Here is a 14,770-nt window from a genome sequence, read left to right on the forward strand (position 1 = left end):
CACCTTCATTTGAGTTTTTTTTTTTTTCATTAATTCCCTTGAAATTCTTATGTTTTGTTTTCCACATGTTATATTTTCTAGGTCATTAAAATAGTTTTTAAGGAGTCTAATTGGTATAGCGCTAAATAAATAGATTAGTTTAGGTAGTATTGTCATCTTTACTATATTTGCTCACCCTACCCAAGAGCATTTCAGATTTTTCCAATTGATCAGATCTTAGTTTATTTGTGTAGAAAGTAGTTTTGTAGTATTTTCCCTTAGTACATAGATTCCTAAAAATTTTATATTATCAGTAGTTACTTTAAATAGAATTTCTCTTTGTAACTCCAAAAGTTGGATTTTGTTAGTGGTATATAAGAATGCTGATGACTTATGTGGGTTTATTTTGTATCCTGCAACTTTGCTAAAGGTGTGGATTATTTCTGATAACTTTTTAGTAGAATCTCTTGGGTTCTCTAAGTATACCATCATATCATCAGCAAAGAGTGATAATTTGGTTTCCTCATTACCTACTCTAATTCCTTTAATCTCTTTCTCAACTCTTATTGCCGAAGCTAGCATTTCTAATACAATATTGAATAGTAATGGTGATAGTGGGCAACCTTGTTTCACTCCTGATCTTATTGGCAATGATTATAGTTTATCCCCATTACATATGATGCTTAGTGATGATTTTAAATAGATGCTGCTGATTATTTTAAGGAAAAGTCCATTTATTCCTGTACTCTCAAGTGTTTTTAATAGGAATGGATGTTGGATTTTATCAAATGCTTTTTCTGCAACTATTGAGATGATCATATAGTTTTTGTTAATTTTATTATTGATATGATCAATTATACTAGTAGTTTTCCTAATATTGAACCAGCCCTGCCTTCCTGGTATAAATACTACTTGGTCATGGTGTATTATCCTGAGGATGATTTTCTGTATTCTTTTTGCTAATATTTTATTTAGGATTTTAGCATCAATATTCATTAGGGAGATTGATCTGTAATTTTCCTTCTCTGTTTTCAACCTAACTGGTTTAGGTATCAGTAGAACCATGTCTGTGTCATAAAAGAAATTTGGTAGGACTCCTTCATTCCCCATTTTTTTCAAATAGTTTATATGGCATTTGGGTTAATTGTTCTTTGAATGTTTTCGTAGAATTCACATGTAAATCCATCTGGTCCTGGGGATTTTTTCTTAGTGAATTGATTAATACCTTGTTCTATTTCTTTTTCTGAAATGGGACTATTTAAGCAATTTACTTCCTCCTCTGTTAATTTGGGAAGCCTATATTTTTGGAGATAGTCATCCAAAATTGTGAATTAAGTTCACCTAAGTTATCAAATTTATTGGCATAAAGTTGGGCAAAGTAATTATTATTCTAATTTCCTTTTCATTGGTGGAAAGTTCTCCCTTTTCATTTTTAAGACTAACAATTTGATTTTCTTCTTTTTTCTAGATTTACCAATGGTTCATCTATTTTATTGTTTTTTTCATAAAACCAACTCTTAGTTTTATTTCTTAATTCATTAGTTTTTTTTTTTACTTTCAATATTATTAATTTCTCCTTTTAATTTTAGAATTTCAAATTTAGTATTTGATTGGGGGGGTTTAATTTGGTCTTTTTCTAGCTTTTTAAGTTGCAAACCCAATTCATTGATCATCTCTTTCTCTATTTTATTCAAGTAATCCTCTAAAGATATAAAATTTCCCCTTATTACCCCTTTGGCTGCATCTCACAAATTTTGGTATGATGTCTCATCATTGTCATTATCTTGAGTGAAATTATTAATTGTGTCTATAATTTGCTGTTTCACCCAATCATTCTTTAAGAGGAGATTATTTAGTTTCCAGTTACTTTTTGGTCTATTTACCTCTAACTTTTTGTTGAATGTAGTTTTTATTGCATTGTGATCTGAAAAGAAAGCATTTCTTCCTGCATTTAATTTTGAGGTCTTTATGTCCTAATATGACCTAATACAAAAATTACATAGGTTCCCTGAACTGCTGAGAAGAAAGTATACTCCTTTCTGTCACTATTCAGTTTTCTCCAAAGATCTATCATACCTAATTTTTCTAATATTCTATTTACCGCTTTAATTTCTTTCTTATTTGTTTTGTGGTTTGATTTATCTAATTCTAAGAGTACAAGTTTGAGATTTCCCACCATTATAGTTTTGTTATCTATTTCTTCTTGCAACTCTCTTAACTTCTCCTTTAGGAAGTTAGAGACTATACCACTTAGTGCATATATGTTTAATATTGATATTGCTTCATTTTCTTTGCTACCCTTTAGCAAGATATAGTTTCCTTCCTTGTCTCTTTTAGTTAGATCAATTTTTGCTTTTGCTTGATCTGAGATAAGGATGACTACCCCTGAGATTTTTACTTCACCTGAAGCATAATAGATTCTGCTCCAGACTTTTACCTTTACTCTGTACTCCCTGCTTTAAATGTGTTTCCTGTAAACAACATATTTAGTGTTCTGACTTTTGATCCAGTCTACTATCTGCCTCCACTTTATGGGAGAGTTCATCCCATTCACATTTATGGTTAAAATTACTAATTCTGTCTTTCCTGCCCAGATTATGCATTTCTTTTTCTTGTCCGCCCCCCCCTTACCTCCTTTCTCAGTATTAAACTTATAGGCATCACTTGCCTCACGCAGTTCTCCCTCTTTAGAATCCCTCCCACCCCCTTTGAATTCCTTCCCCTTTCTTGTACCTTTCCCTTATTACTCTTTTCCTTTTCCCTTTTCCTTTCCCACTTTTTAATGAGGTGAGAGAAGTTTCTCTATAAACCAAATATGTCAATTATTTTCTCTTTGAGCCAACTCTGATGAGAGTAAGATTCACACAATGTTCCTTCCCCTCTCTAAATTCCCTCAAAATGATAGATTTCCTTTGCCTCTTTGTAGGATGTAGTTTCCCTCTTTTTATCTCCCCTTTTCCCTTTTTCTGAAACTATTCCCTTTCCATTTCTACTTCCCTTTCCTTTATGTTATATAAGTAAAATCAAATTATACATGTACTCTTTATGTATATCCATATCAGAAATACAGTTCTCAAGAGTTCTTTTTACCTTTTTCTGCTTCACTTAAGTCTTATGATTGGAGATCAAATTTTTTGTTTAGTTCTGCTTTTTTCCTTAGAAACAAATGAAATTCTTCTGTTTCATTAAATCTCCATCTTCTTCCCTGGAAGAAAATGTTCAGCTTTAGCTGGGTAGTTTTTTTGTGGTTGCATTCCAAGTTCTTTTGCCTTTCAGAATAACAGATTCCAGACCCTTTGATCTTTTCATGTGGAAGCAGCTAGATCTTGTGTGATCCTTAGTGTGGTTCCCTCAGTATTTGAATTGTTTTTTTCTGGCTGCTTGTAAATTTTTTCCTTAGTCTGATACTTCTGAAATTTAGCCACAATATTCCTTGGAGTTTTTATTTTAGGATCTTTTTCAGAAGGTGTTCGATGAATTCTTTCATTGCCTATTTTACCTTCTGATTCTATTATATCTGGGCAATTCTCTTTGATGATTTCCTGTAAAATAGTATCTAGGCTCTTTATTTCATCATAATTTTCAGGACGTCCAATAATCCTCAGATTATCTCTCCTACATCTATTTTCCATGTCTGCTGGTTTTCCAAGTAGATATTTAACACTTTTTTTCTAATTTTTAATTTTTTTGGTTTTGCTTGACTGATTCTTGATGTCTCAATGAATCATTCATTTCTATTCAGTTCTGATTTTTAATGAGTTATTTTCTTCATTAGCTTTTTTAAACTTCTTTTTGTATATATCCAATTGAGTTTTTAAATGAGTTGTTTTGCTCTATGGAATTTTTTTCCATTTCACTAATTTTTTTTTACTGAATTATTTTCTTTTTCCAATTCACAAATCCTACTTTCTTGGGAGTTCTTTATCTTTTCCAATTCACAAATCCTACTTTCCTGGGAGTTCTTTGCCTTTTCCAATTCACATTTCAGGAAGTTGTTACTCTCTTGCATAGCTTCTCTTTCCTTTCCCCATTTTTCTTGTAGCCATCTTTTAATATTTTTTTATAGTTTCTTCTAAGAGATCCTTGTGTGATGGGGATCAGGTTACATTCCCCTTTGGAGTTTTGTCTGGAGATTGTCTGCTATTATTCTCCCAGGGGTTGAAAACCTGATCTCTTTTTGTATAGAAGCTATGGATGGTCCTTTTGGCTCTTTTATTCATTTTTTTTAAAGCCCTTTTGGTCTGCCTTCAGGGCAAGGAAGTTACCAGCTTCCTCTGCAGAGCAGTGATAGGTATATGGACAGTAGCTATCCTGCCAACAGGCTGCAAAGAGCGACCGAGCTGCAGACATGATTTGGGAAAAGCCCCACACCACCAGAAGTGACTCAGGCCTGGGTAGCACAGGCCGACCTGTGAAAGTGCCCTGTGAAGAGCCCTGCTGTGCAGATTGTCCTGGGACTAGAGGCTTAGAAGTGAAAGTGTCACTGCCCCAGGCAAAAGCCCATTGTGGGGCTGTGGGTATTAGCAGTTGCCCTGCAAATAGCCCCTCAGGGTACTGAGAGTGTCTCTGCCTTGGGGAGCACAGTGAAGCTTTGGAAATTCTATTTCCCCAGGACGAGCCCCATACTGTGCAAATTAGAGGCTGCCCCAGGCTGTGCCCCTCTGCCGCCCCAGGGAAAGCCCTGTGCTGTGGTCTGTGCTGAGTCACTCACTTCTGGTTTTGGGTGGATATAGCCAGATCCTGTTAGGTTCTGGAGTTTTTTTAGAGTAACCTCTACCTTTGGCTTTAATTTCTCTGCTGCTGTACTGCTTTATAACCAGAGCAGAGCAGTCAACCTGTGGTAGAGTCCTCCCTGTAAATTTTACAGCCAGGAGACTGCCCCCGCCCCATCTGCTCTGTATGCTAACCTCTGGTTCTATCCCTGCTTGCACTGACCTGCTCCCGCTGCTCAGGACAAACCTTTTCTGGCGATCTTCTAGATTATCTTTAACTGGTAAGTTATTGTACTTCCAATTTTCATGAATTTTACCAGTCAAGCACTATTTTTGAGGCTGAATTTAGTAATTAGTAGTGAGGATATGAGAGGAGTTTAGAAAGTCCCATGTGCCTTCTCTGCCATCTTGGCTCCACCCCCATAATTACATTTCTTTGAGCCATCAGAATTTCATTCTTGAGAACTTTTCCTTCTTTACCAAGCTGAATATTCCTGTAGAATGTTAATTTATGGGATATTATCTTTTTTTCTGACCCTGTGAAAATCGTGTATTTTAAGATCAGCACGAGACAGGAATTCAGGTTAGGGGAAAATCGTCAGTCTTTATTCTCAGTGAAGAAGGATCGGAGGTGGAAGAGAATCGGCGATAGCAATGTGTGCAGCTGAGTCAAGAGGCTAGCTCCACCAGCAGCTCGGAGTCTCGAACCCAGCCCAATCTCCCCCAGCTTCTCTTCCTCCCTCTCTCTCTGCCTCCACCCACCAAAGTCGTCATTTCCTATACAACACATCAGGACTTGCACGGAGAGTGGGCAGGGACCATTCTTTATCCAATCATGTATATTAATAGAGTATAGCCCAATTACTATCTAGCCTCATGTACTTGGGACCTCAGTGCATCAGCTCAAACCTCAGCCCATTACAGACCCCTTTGAATTTTCTCTCTCAAAATCAAAGGTTAAACTATGCCCAAGTTGCCTTTCCTTCTCTCTCTCAAATTCTATGACAGATTCATCATTTTTGGCCAAAATTCCCATCTCTAGGCACCAATTCTCATAAGTTGATTGGAATCAAATATAGACCAGACTTTGCCCAAATGAGTTCCTCCACCTTTTGAAGGATAAATAATCATTAAGACAAATCAAGGAATTTTAGATGTTTGGGGCTTTTGTTTTGGCACAGAGAGAGAATAGAGGAGAAGGAAGGGGAGTGGACAGAAATAGAGAGGAGAGGAAAGAAGAGGAATTAAGGGAAGTGAGGGAAGGGGACAGAAGGGGAAGAAAGCAAGGAAGGGAGAGAGAGTGAAGAAGAGACAGAAAGAGTGTGTGTGTGTGTGTATATGTGTGTGTGTGAGAGAGAGAGAGAGAGAGAAAGATAGAGACAGACAGACAAAGAGAGACAGAGAGACAGAGACAGAGACAGACACTGAGAGTGCAAGAGACAGAGTGAGAAAGAGAAAGGCACATATCTCTTTAATTGAAGACCTATATATGTTTTTAGGACTGACTTGTGACCTGTTTACTAAATTCATTGGCTATTTCATCCTTCTGTCCAGGTGGTCCATAGTATACTTCAATGATAATATGATTTTGTTTCTTTTTCTTTTGATCTTCACTTAAATGTTCTCTCCTGTGTTGGATTTCTTCATGTGAATAAATATTTTCAATAAATGCTGCCAATCTTCTCCACACCTTCCACCTCAAACTCACTTTACCAGTTCTTTTGATTAAGATATAAACATCTGCAGCCAATTTTCAATAATGGTTCTTATCCCACTAAGCCTAATTATCTCAAAAGACTCACAATTTCAGGCACATCCTGATCATTATCTATTTCCTTTTTCCAACCATCTACTTGCTGGCTGCCTTGCTACTGTATATGGATTCTCCTTTTATCTCTTCTCCATTTTCAGTTCTGGAACTATGTCAAATAAACTGACCATTGCTCATAGAAGGAGGTAGGGGTGAGGTATCATTCTTCTCCCCAAACAGCTTCACTCACCATTGCGTAACTTTTCTGGTCAAATTTCTGAACAATTGGAACTGGTTTGGATCATCTCATTGTTGAAGAGAACCACGTATGATCTATTTCTGATGATACACGTGGGTACAAATGATATTGCCAAAAAGAATCTAAAAAGCATTGCTAAGGATTAAGAAGGCTTAGGCAAGAAATTGAAGACTTGAAGGGAACAGGTGATAATTTCATCACTACTGTCAATCCAAGGCCAGGGCTTCAGAAGGGTGTGGTTTATTTGGAAAATGAACAGTTCATTAAGAAGATATTCTTTGAGAACAAGGTCTAGATTTTTGGATCCCAGTTAAAAATAAAGAAATTATGGCAATTTTTAAAAGGAGGTAGAATATAGATCTAATAAAAATATATTTTTCTTGAGTCTTACAGCTAATTAAAGGGACTTTACACTAAGAATATATATTTGTTGAATTAAATGGAATTTAAAATGAAAAAGGAGGAGAGTGAATATTGTTTATGTAACTGCTAAACTAGAGGCCACATACAATGGCTATAATATAAGAAGAACAGAAGTAGGGATGACTAGAAATATGCAGATGACAAAAACCAAAGCAGGAGTCAGAAATTAGAACTGTTTGAATAATTGACTCTACATAATGTGTCAAATATAAACAAGGTGACCTAAAGGTTTTAATTTAAGGAATTAAATAAGTATAAATGGAAGAAATGTGAATGCAAAAACACTTATTAAGTGCTTATTATGTTCTAAGCACTGTTCTAAATATTTGGCATTCAAATAAAAAAGTAAAGCAATCCATTCTCTCTTAAAAAAAAAAATAAATAGTATTTTATTTTCCAAATACATGTAAAGATAGTTTTTAACATGCATTTTTGTAGGTCTATGTGTTCCAAATTTTTCTCCCTCCCTCTTTTACTTCTTCCCTCTCCAAGACAGCAAATAATCCTATGCAGGTTAAATATGTGCAATTCTTTTAAAAACACATTTCCATATATGTCATATTGTAATACCATGCCTTCTAATGGGAGAATCCAACATATATTGAAACACACATTAAAATATTTATAAATATTAATATATTTATCATTTGCACATATGTAATCTATATCACATTGCTCACCATTTCAGGGAGGGGTTGATTTGGAGCTTAAAATAAAAACCAAGTGTCAAAAATTGATTTTACATGCAACTAAGGAAAATAAAATGGTTTAGTAAATTTCTTTTTAAATAGTCATAGTCATCAGATTTGACAGATTTAAGGATGTTTACCATCACATTGCTGACTATGTTCCGGGTGATGATAGCTGCCATCTATGCTTTTAATATCAAGCCAATAAATAAGTATTTATATCTTTCTCCAACAAGTTGTCATCATTACTTATCTCTTCTTCTAATCTCTTATTTAATAGCAACTATGAAATTATATCATAACTAACTCTTTCAGTATGACAACAACAACAATAAAATAATAGTATTGATATGCACTGATATGCTCCCTTATACTGAGGGAATCATAGGTCTAATTAATTGACAGCAACCAGCAAAAAAGTGGGGGAAATCAAAATTATATGGGAACAGGAAAAAGTACATATCATTCTTGTTATGTTCTCAGCTAATAAAGTTGTCCCAAAGGTGCTTTCTTTTAAAAAAAATTACTTCATTAAATTTTATGAATTACTTTTTCCCCATGTAGATCAGTAAATTTCTTTTTAAATAATATTTTTTTTCCTTAGTTGCATGTAAAATCAATTTTTAACACTTGGTTTTTATTTTAAGCTCCATATCAACTCCTCCCTGAAATGATGAGCAATGTGATACAGGTTACATATGTGCAAGTGATAAATATATTAATATTTATAAATATTTTAAATATTTAGAATAACAGAAAAGGAATTAGAGAATTTTTCATAAAAATAAATTGAACCGGTCATAAAGGAATGATCAAAGAAAAATATCAGGAGCAAATATGTTTACAAGAAAATTCTATTAAACATCCAAAGAACAATAAATTCCAATATTATATAAATTGATTTTAGAAGTAAGGAAAGAAGGGATCTGACCAAACATCTTCCTTGAAATAAGTATGTTCCAGATACCTAAACCAGGGAGAGAGAAAGCAGAAAAAAAAAAAACTATTGAACAATATTCCTATAAAATATTGAATGAAGTGTTAATAAAGAATCCATAACAATATATTAAAATGTTATACACTATGACTTGGAGTGTAGGGATGTTGAATATCAAGAAAACTAAAAAATAATAAATTTTAACAATGATAAAGCAGCAAATATCATTATTGTACCAATAGAAACAGAAAAACTTTTGACAAAATTTATCATTTTATATTAAAAAATAAATCTCAAAAAGTAGAATAAATTATTTTTCTTAAAAAGGTCAATGGCTTGCTTTTGCTTGATCTGGGATAAGGGAAAAAAAGGTCAATGGTATATTTAAAATCAATATCTACAATTATCTATGAGAGAAAAATGCTAAATGATCAAGAGCAAAGCAAGAATATCTGTTACCAAAACTGTTATTTAAAATAGTTATAAAAATGCTGCTAAAATAATAAGACAAAAAAGAAATTGAAGAAATAGATAGAGGCAAAGAGACAATAAAATTACTATTTTCATATCAAATATAATAACTTTTTGAGAGAACACTAAAATTTTAACTAAAAGTAATGGAAATAAAAACAATCAAGTTAAGGTAGTAGGATATAAAATAAATCTGTAAAAAGTATCAGCCTTTCTGAATATTAACAATAAAAACTCTCAGGAGGAAATAGAAAGATAAATTCAAAAGTAACTATAGAATATATAAAATATACAGAATTTAAAGAGCAAGCAGTGAAGTATAAAATTATAATTTTTTAAAATTGTAGGTGTTTGCTACACTAATAGACATGATGAAGAAAAAAAAAGATATAGATATGAAGCAATTTGTAGTCCTCATCCCCTTCTATGCCTTAATTCAGCTAATTGCAATTGGCAATAGTCTCTAAGCATGTCCTTTCATTCTATTAAAGACTACATCTGGCTAATCTAATATAAATTTTTGTAAACAGTTGTGGTCAATCATGTCCTTTTGTCCCTTTGTTTATGGTATGAAAGCACAGGGCAGCTCCAGTAGCATCTCAGGAAAAAGTGAAGAAGAAAAGGGAGGGAGGGAGGATAGGAAGAGAGGGAAGAAAGGAAGGAGGGAGGGAAGGAGGGAGGAAATTTAGAAGGAGGGAAGGAGGGAGGAAAGAAAGGAAGGAAAGAAGATGGAAGGGAGAGAGGGAAAGGAAGGAAGACTGTACCACATTGCTGCCATTTTTCAAAGATTTCACAGAAAGTTGGTATTCGAGCTAGTCTAAAGCCCAAATGTCCTGATTCCTAGTTTAGCAGTTTTTTTTTATTAACCACTGGCAGCTACATGGTACAGTTTATAGAATACTAGACCTAGAGTTAGGAAGCCTCATCTTCATGAGTTCACATCCAGCCTTCGACCCTTCCCAGCTGTGTGACCCTCAGCAAGTCACTTAACCCTGTTTGCCTCAGTTCCTTATCTGTAAAATGAACTGGAGAAGGAAATGGCAAACAAAGAAAACCCCAAAAGACTCTCCCTCCTCATCTCCACTTCTTGTTTCTTGTCTTTCTTCAACATTCATCTCAAATCCCACCTTCTATAGAAAATCTTCCCTCATCCTATCAGCTCTTAATGCCTTCTCCTTTGAGATTACCTTCTATCTACTTTGTATATATCATGTTATTTACAGATTGTCTCTCCTAATAAAAAAGAATTTAGGAACTGTTCTTGCCTTTCTTTATATATCCCTAGTACTTATTATAATGCCTGGTTCTTCCCCTAGCCCAAGATCATGCCAAACTTCAGGAAAGAATTTTCCTTAGTGTCTCCTATTACATCATAAACCCTTTAAGACCAAAGACTATGTCTTATTTATCTTGTGCTTCATAATTACCAAAACATTACCAAAACAATATTCTTAAAAGACACATCTAACCATGACACTACAGTAAGCAAAAATATTCAGTAGCTCCCTATTGCCTCTAGGCTAAAATACATAATATTAAGATTGCCTTTCCTAAAACCCCTCAATTGCTACTGCTTTCTTCTCTTGGAATTACTTTGCATAGCTATGCATGTATATTAAATGGTTCATCTCACCTCTTCACCCTCAGTGAAATATCACTCCTTTAATGTAGGTACTAGCTTGTTTGTTTGTTTTTTTTCACTTCATATACCTATTGCTTGGCACATAATAGAGACTTTTAAAAAATATTGTTTACTTAGTTAAATTGAATTGGGTAATAGATTTTCTTTCCCTCATATGTTCTAGAATGATTTCCTCTGGAGGACAGTACTATGATCTTGGCAGAACTGAAGGTCTTTTCCTGAAGTTTAAAATATCTGTGGTTGTGATCTGGTTTCACATGGTTCTATTTACATCTCAAAAAGGTAAGTCAATCTTTTTCTTTTCTTTTCCTTTTTTTGTATGTTCTTTTACACACCAAAATAGAAAGTTCAAGAAAAAAAAATAATCAGTAAAATGAATAGAATTCATTTTTGGAGAACAGATTTCAAATAATTTTGAAGATTAAGTCGAATATGGCTAATGTGAAAATGTTTTTGTTTGACTGTACATACACATACACACACACATATATAATGAGAATCATATTTCTTGCCTTCTCAGTGGATGGGGAAGGAGAAGGAGAAATAGAATTCAGAAGTCAAAATAAAAATTTCTTTAAAAGAATAAGTTGAAGAAGGAAATTAAAGAAAGCAAAATTTCCCCAGGAGATGAGATGGGCAAAAGAGCTTTAAAAACCATGAAGGATTATGTAATTCTATATTACTGATATTATGTATTATATATTTATGTATTAAATATTTAAACAATATTTAAAATATACTTTCCTTGGCCATCAAAGAGAAACCTCATTGTATAGATTAGAAACTCTCTAATCTCTCAAACTAAATAAATGAAAAACTTTACCCAATGATGGAAAACAAAATTTCAGTATAGAACATGGACAATAGGACCTACTGAGTGACACTCTTATGGCTGCTGGGTAGCTTGCTCCCATCATCTTATTCATTTTGTATATGATCAGCACTACATTTGACTGTTGGGAGTCAATGAAGAAAAGTAATAAGCAAACCCAGCCTTGAAATACTTTAAAATATAGCTGGAGAGGTAAGATTCATACACATGAAACAATTGGAAAATTACACAAAACAATAAATGATTAATTTCTGAATTGTATAGGCAGTAAGTGCTGCCTATACAATTTGGTAATATGAATGTATCTAGAAAAGTTATAGAGAACTGCTAATAGTTCATCCCAAATTTTAATAATTGTGTCTTCTGTTAGAAAGATCTAAGTACAAGTACTAAATACTTTCTCTTAGAAAGGACACCCAAACATTTGGAAACAATTATGGCTTTGAGCTACTTCAGTGATCCCATATCTTGTAATCTCCAGATTTATTATCTTTCTAAGCCAATAAAATTCCTTTGAGTTTTGACAATATGAAAGGCTACAAACTACAACATGATAAATGCCATCAGTCTCATCACTTAGAAATTACCCTTTGCTGGTTGAAAAAGGCAGCCTGGTACAAAGGATTTTAAATTGAGAACATGGGTTCAAATCCTATTTTTGTAATAGTAACAATTACAAATAGTAATGTTATTACTATTTGTAAGTAACAAACTTGGAAAATTATTTCAGCCTTGGAAAGTTATTTCATTTTTTCTGGGCCTCCATTTCTTCATCTGTAAAATAAAAGGGCTAAACTTAATGATTTTTAAGTTCTCTTCCAGGTCTAAGTAAAAGATTATATTTCTACAAGATAAAACCACAGTGGTTTTACCAATAAGCCCCTTAGGTATCACAGTAGATCAGTGTGGTGTTCTCTTCTTTTATAGAATATATGATGGTTCTCTGTGAAGGCAGATTTCTTGGTGAGGTTTTTTGGAGAAAGTCTTAGTTTCAGTTCCGAGTAATAATTACTCCAAATGCAGCCAGCTGATAAAATCCAAACGTTTATTTTCTCCAAGAGCTCTTGCAACTTGTCCTTTGCCTCTGCTTTCTTCAGCCTCCAGCCAGCACAAAAGGTGGAAGATGGAATGAATCTGACTCCACCTCCGAGAGTGAGCTTGTGGGCTTCCTCCCATAGTGCTCCTTTCCGACTCCTGGCAATGTTCCAAACTGACTCTGACTGACTCACTGAAGCTCTTTTTATGCTCTTGACTCCTCCTGTAAGAGTGGGATTATGGGACCCAAGAGTGGGATTATGGGTTTCTGATTTGTGAATCTCATACTGAATACTGATTTGTGAATCTCCCAAAAGTGTGAACTCCAATGAGTACTTAAATACATTAGTGAGCTAGAGGATTTGCTAAGTACCATGCTAAATTAGGCAACTGATTTATCACTTTGTAAGGATTCTAACAGATCAGCATGAGCCTAGAGCCTGAGTTCAAATATAGCCTCAGATACAGGCCATACATCAAGGGCTTGTTGGTAATATGAGTATATCTAGGAAAGCAAATAGTTCATCCCAAATTTTAATAATTGTGTTTTATGTTAGAAAGATCTAAGTACAAGTATTGAATACTTTCTCTTTGAAAGGACAGCAAAACAAGATTTCCTTTGAGTTTTGACTCAAAGTTTGGCCTGGGTAAATCACTTAATCTCTGTCTACCTCAATTTTCTTGATTGCAAAAGGGAGTAACCATTTTACCAGGGTTATTGTGAGGATTAAATTAGATAATATATATAATAAATATATATATAATATATAATATAATATATTAGATAATATATAATATATAATAATATATAAGATAATATATAATATATAATAAATATATAATTATATAATATATAAGAGTTTAGCAGAGTGCTTGGCACACTGAAGTTCAGTCATTTCAGTTCTGTCTGATTCTTTGTGAGAGCATTGGTGTTTTCGTGGGAGAGATACTGGAATGGTTTGCCATTTCCTTCTTTAGTTCATTAGGAATTAGAGGAGGAATTAGGGCAAACAGGATTAAAGAAGTGTTTGAGACCAAATTTAAATTTGAACTCCTAATGATGTCTTCTGGGTTCCAGGTCCATTACTCTATCTCCTATGCTACCCAGCTGCCCACCCAGCACTTAATAAGTGTTAATTAAAGCTTCCTTCTTTCATTTCTTTAAAAGATTATTTAATATCTCTTTGCAGCAAAGGAAGATGGTACTAAAAATCTGACTTTTTTTATATTTGGTGAAATATTGATGACTTGCCTTATGGTGCCATAAGATTCTACTACCACTCTTGGTCTATGTTCATGCCTTTTTTACATTTGAAGGAGAACTTTCTAATAGGAATGCTTGCTTCTTCTAGAGATGCAACATGATATCATGGCAGAAGATGGCTACAATTGTCCTAGCTGGAGTTTTCCATTTGGAAACAATTATGGCTTTGAGCTACTTCAGTGATCCCATATCTTATAATCTCCAGATTTATTATCTTTCTAAGCCAATAAAAAGATCTTTTTCTGCTGTCAGCAATTCCAGAGATACAACCTTGCTTTTCTCTAGAGTCTCTGCCTCCTGATCTTTAAGCCAGCTCAGCCACAGTTCAGAACTGTGAACCCTTAAGACACTGGAGAAGCCCATACTTCCAAAAGAGTGTGTATCACTAGAATTTGCAGACTACTAAAAAAGAAAGTATATGTGAATAATTAAGTATAAAAAAGGATAAGATGAGATGGGGTACAAAAAAATGTTCTGAGTGAACTGAGACAGAGGAAATCAATTTCACTTAGGAGGATCAGAGAAGACTTCATCTTTAATGGAAGATAATGGAAAAGACAGTGTCAGAGCTGGGCATTCCAACAGGTAATATAAAGGAGAGAAGCAGGCTTGTGAAAACCAGCAGGATAAAATCAGGAACAATTAGTAGACGTTTGGTCAGATTATAGTGTGAAATCTACTATAAGAAATAAGGCTAGGACTAGATTGTGGAGGGCTTTAAATGTTAGGGTAAGAAGTTCATGTTTTGCCCTAGAGGCACCAGGGAACCATTTAAGG

At 34.1% G+C, this 14,770-nt stretch overlaps 1 protein-coding gene across 7 annotated transcripts in view; it reads left to right on the forward strand.

Annotated features, from left to right (window-relative positions):
- Nucleotides 1-14,770, forward strand: part of ADGRG2 (adhesion G protein-coupled receptor G2) — a 196,042-nt gene that overhangs the window by 75,594 nt on the left and 105,678 nt on the right. For all 7 annotated transcript variants that reach the window (XM_031958908.1, XM_031958905.1, XM_031958902.1 and 4 more), the window contains one exon: nt 11,026-11,144. In XM_031958908.1, coding sequence (XP_031814768.1) covers nt 11,027-11,144 — 118 coding nt within the window. In that variant the 5' untranslated portion in view covers nt 11,026. The remainder of the gene's footprint in view (nt 1-11,025; nt 11,145-14,770) is intronic.

The sequence above is a fragment of the Sarcophilus harrisii genome, chromosome 3 (genome assembly GCF_902635505.1).
Source record: "Sarcophilus harrisii chromosome 3, mSarHar1.11, whole genome shotgun sequence".
Lineage (NCBI taxonomy): Eukaryota > Metazoa > Chordata > Mammalia > Dasyuromorphia > Dasyuridae > Sarcophilus > Sarcophilus harrisii.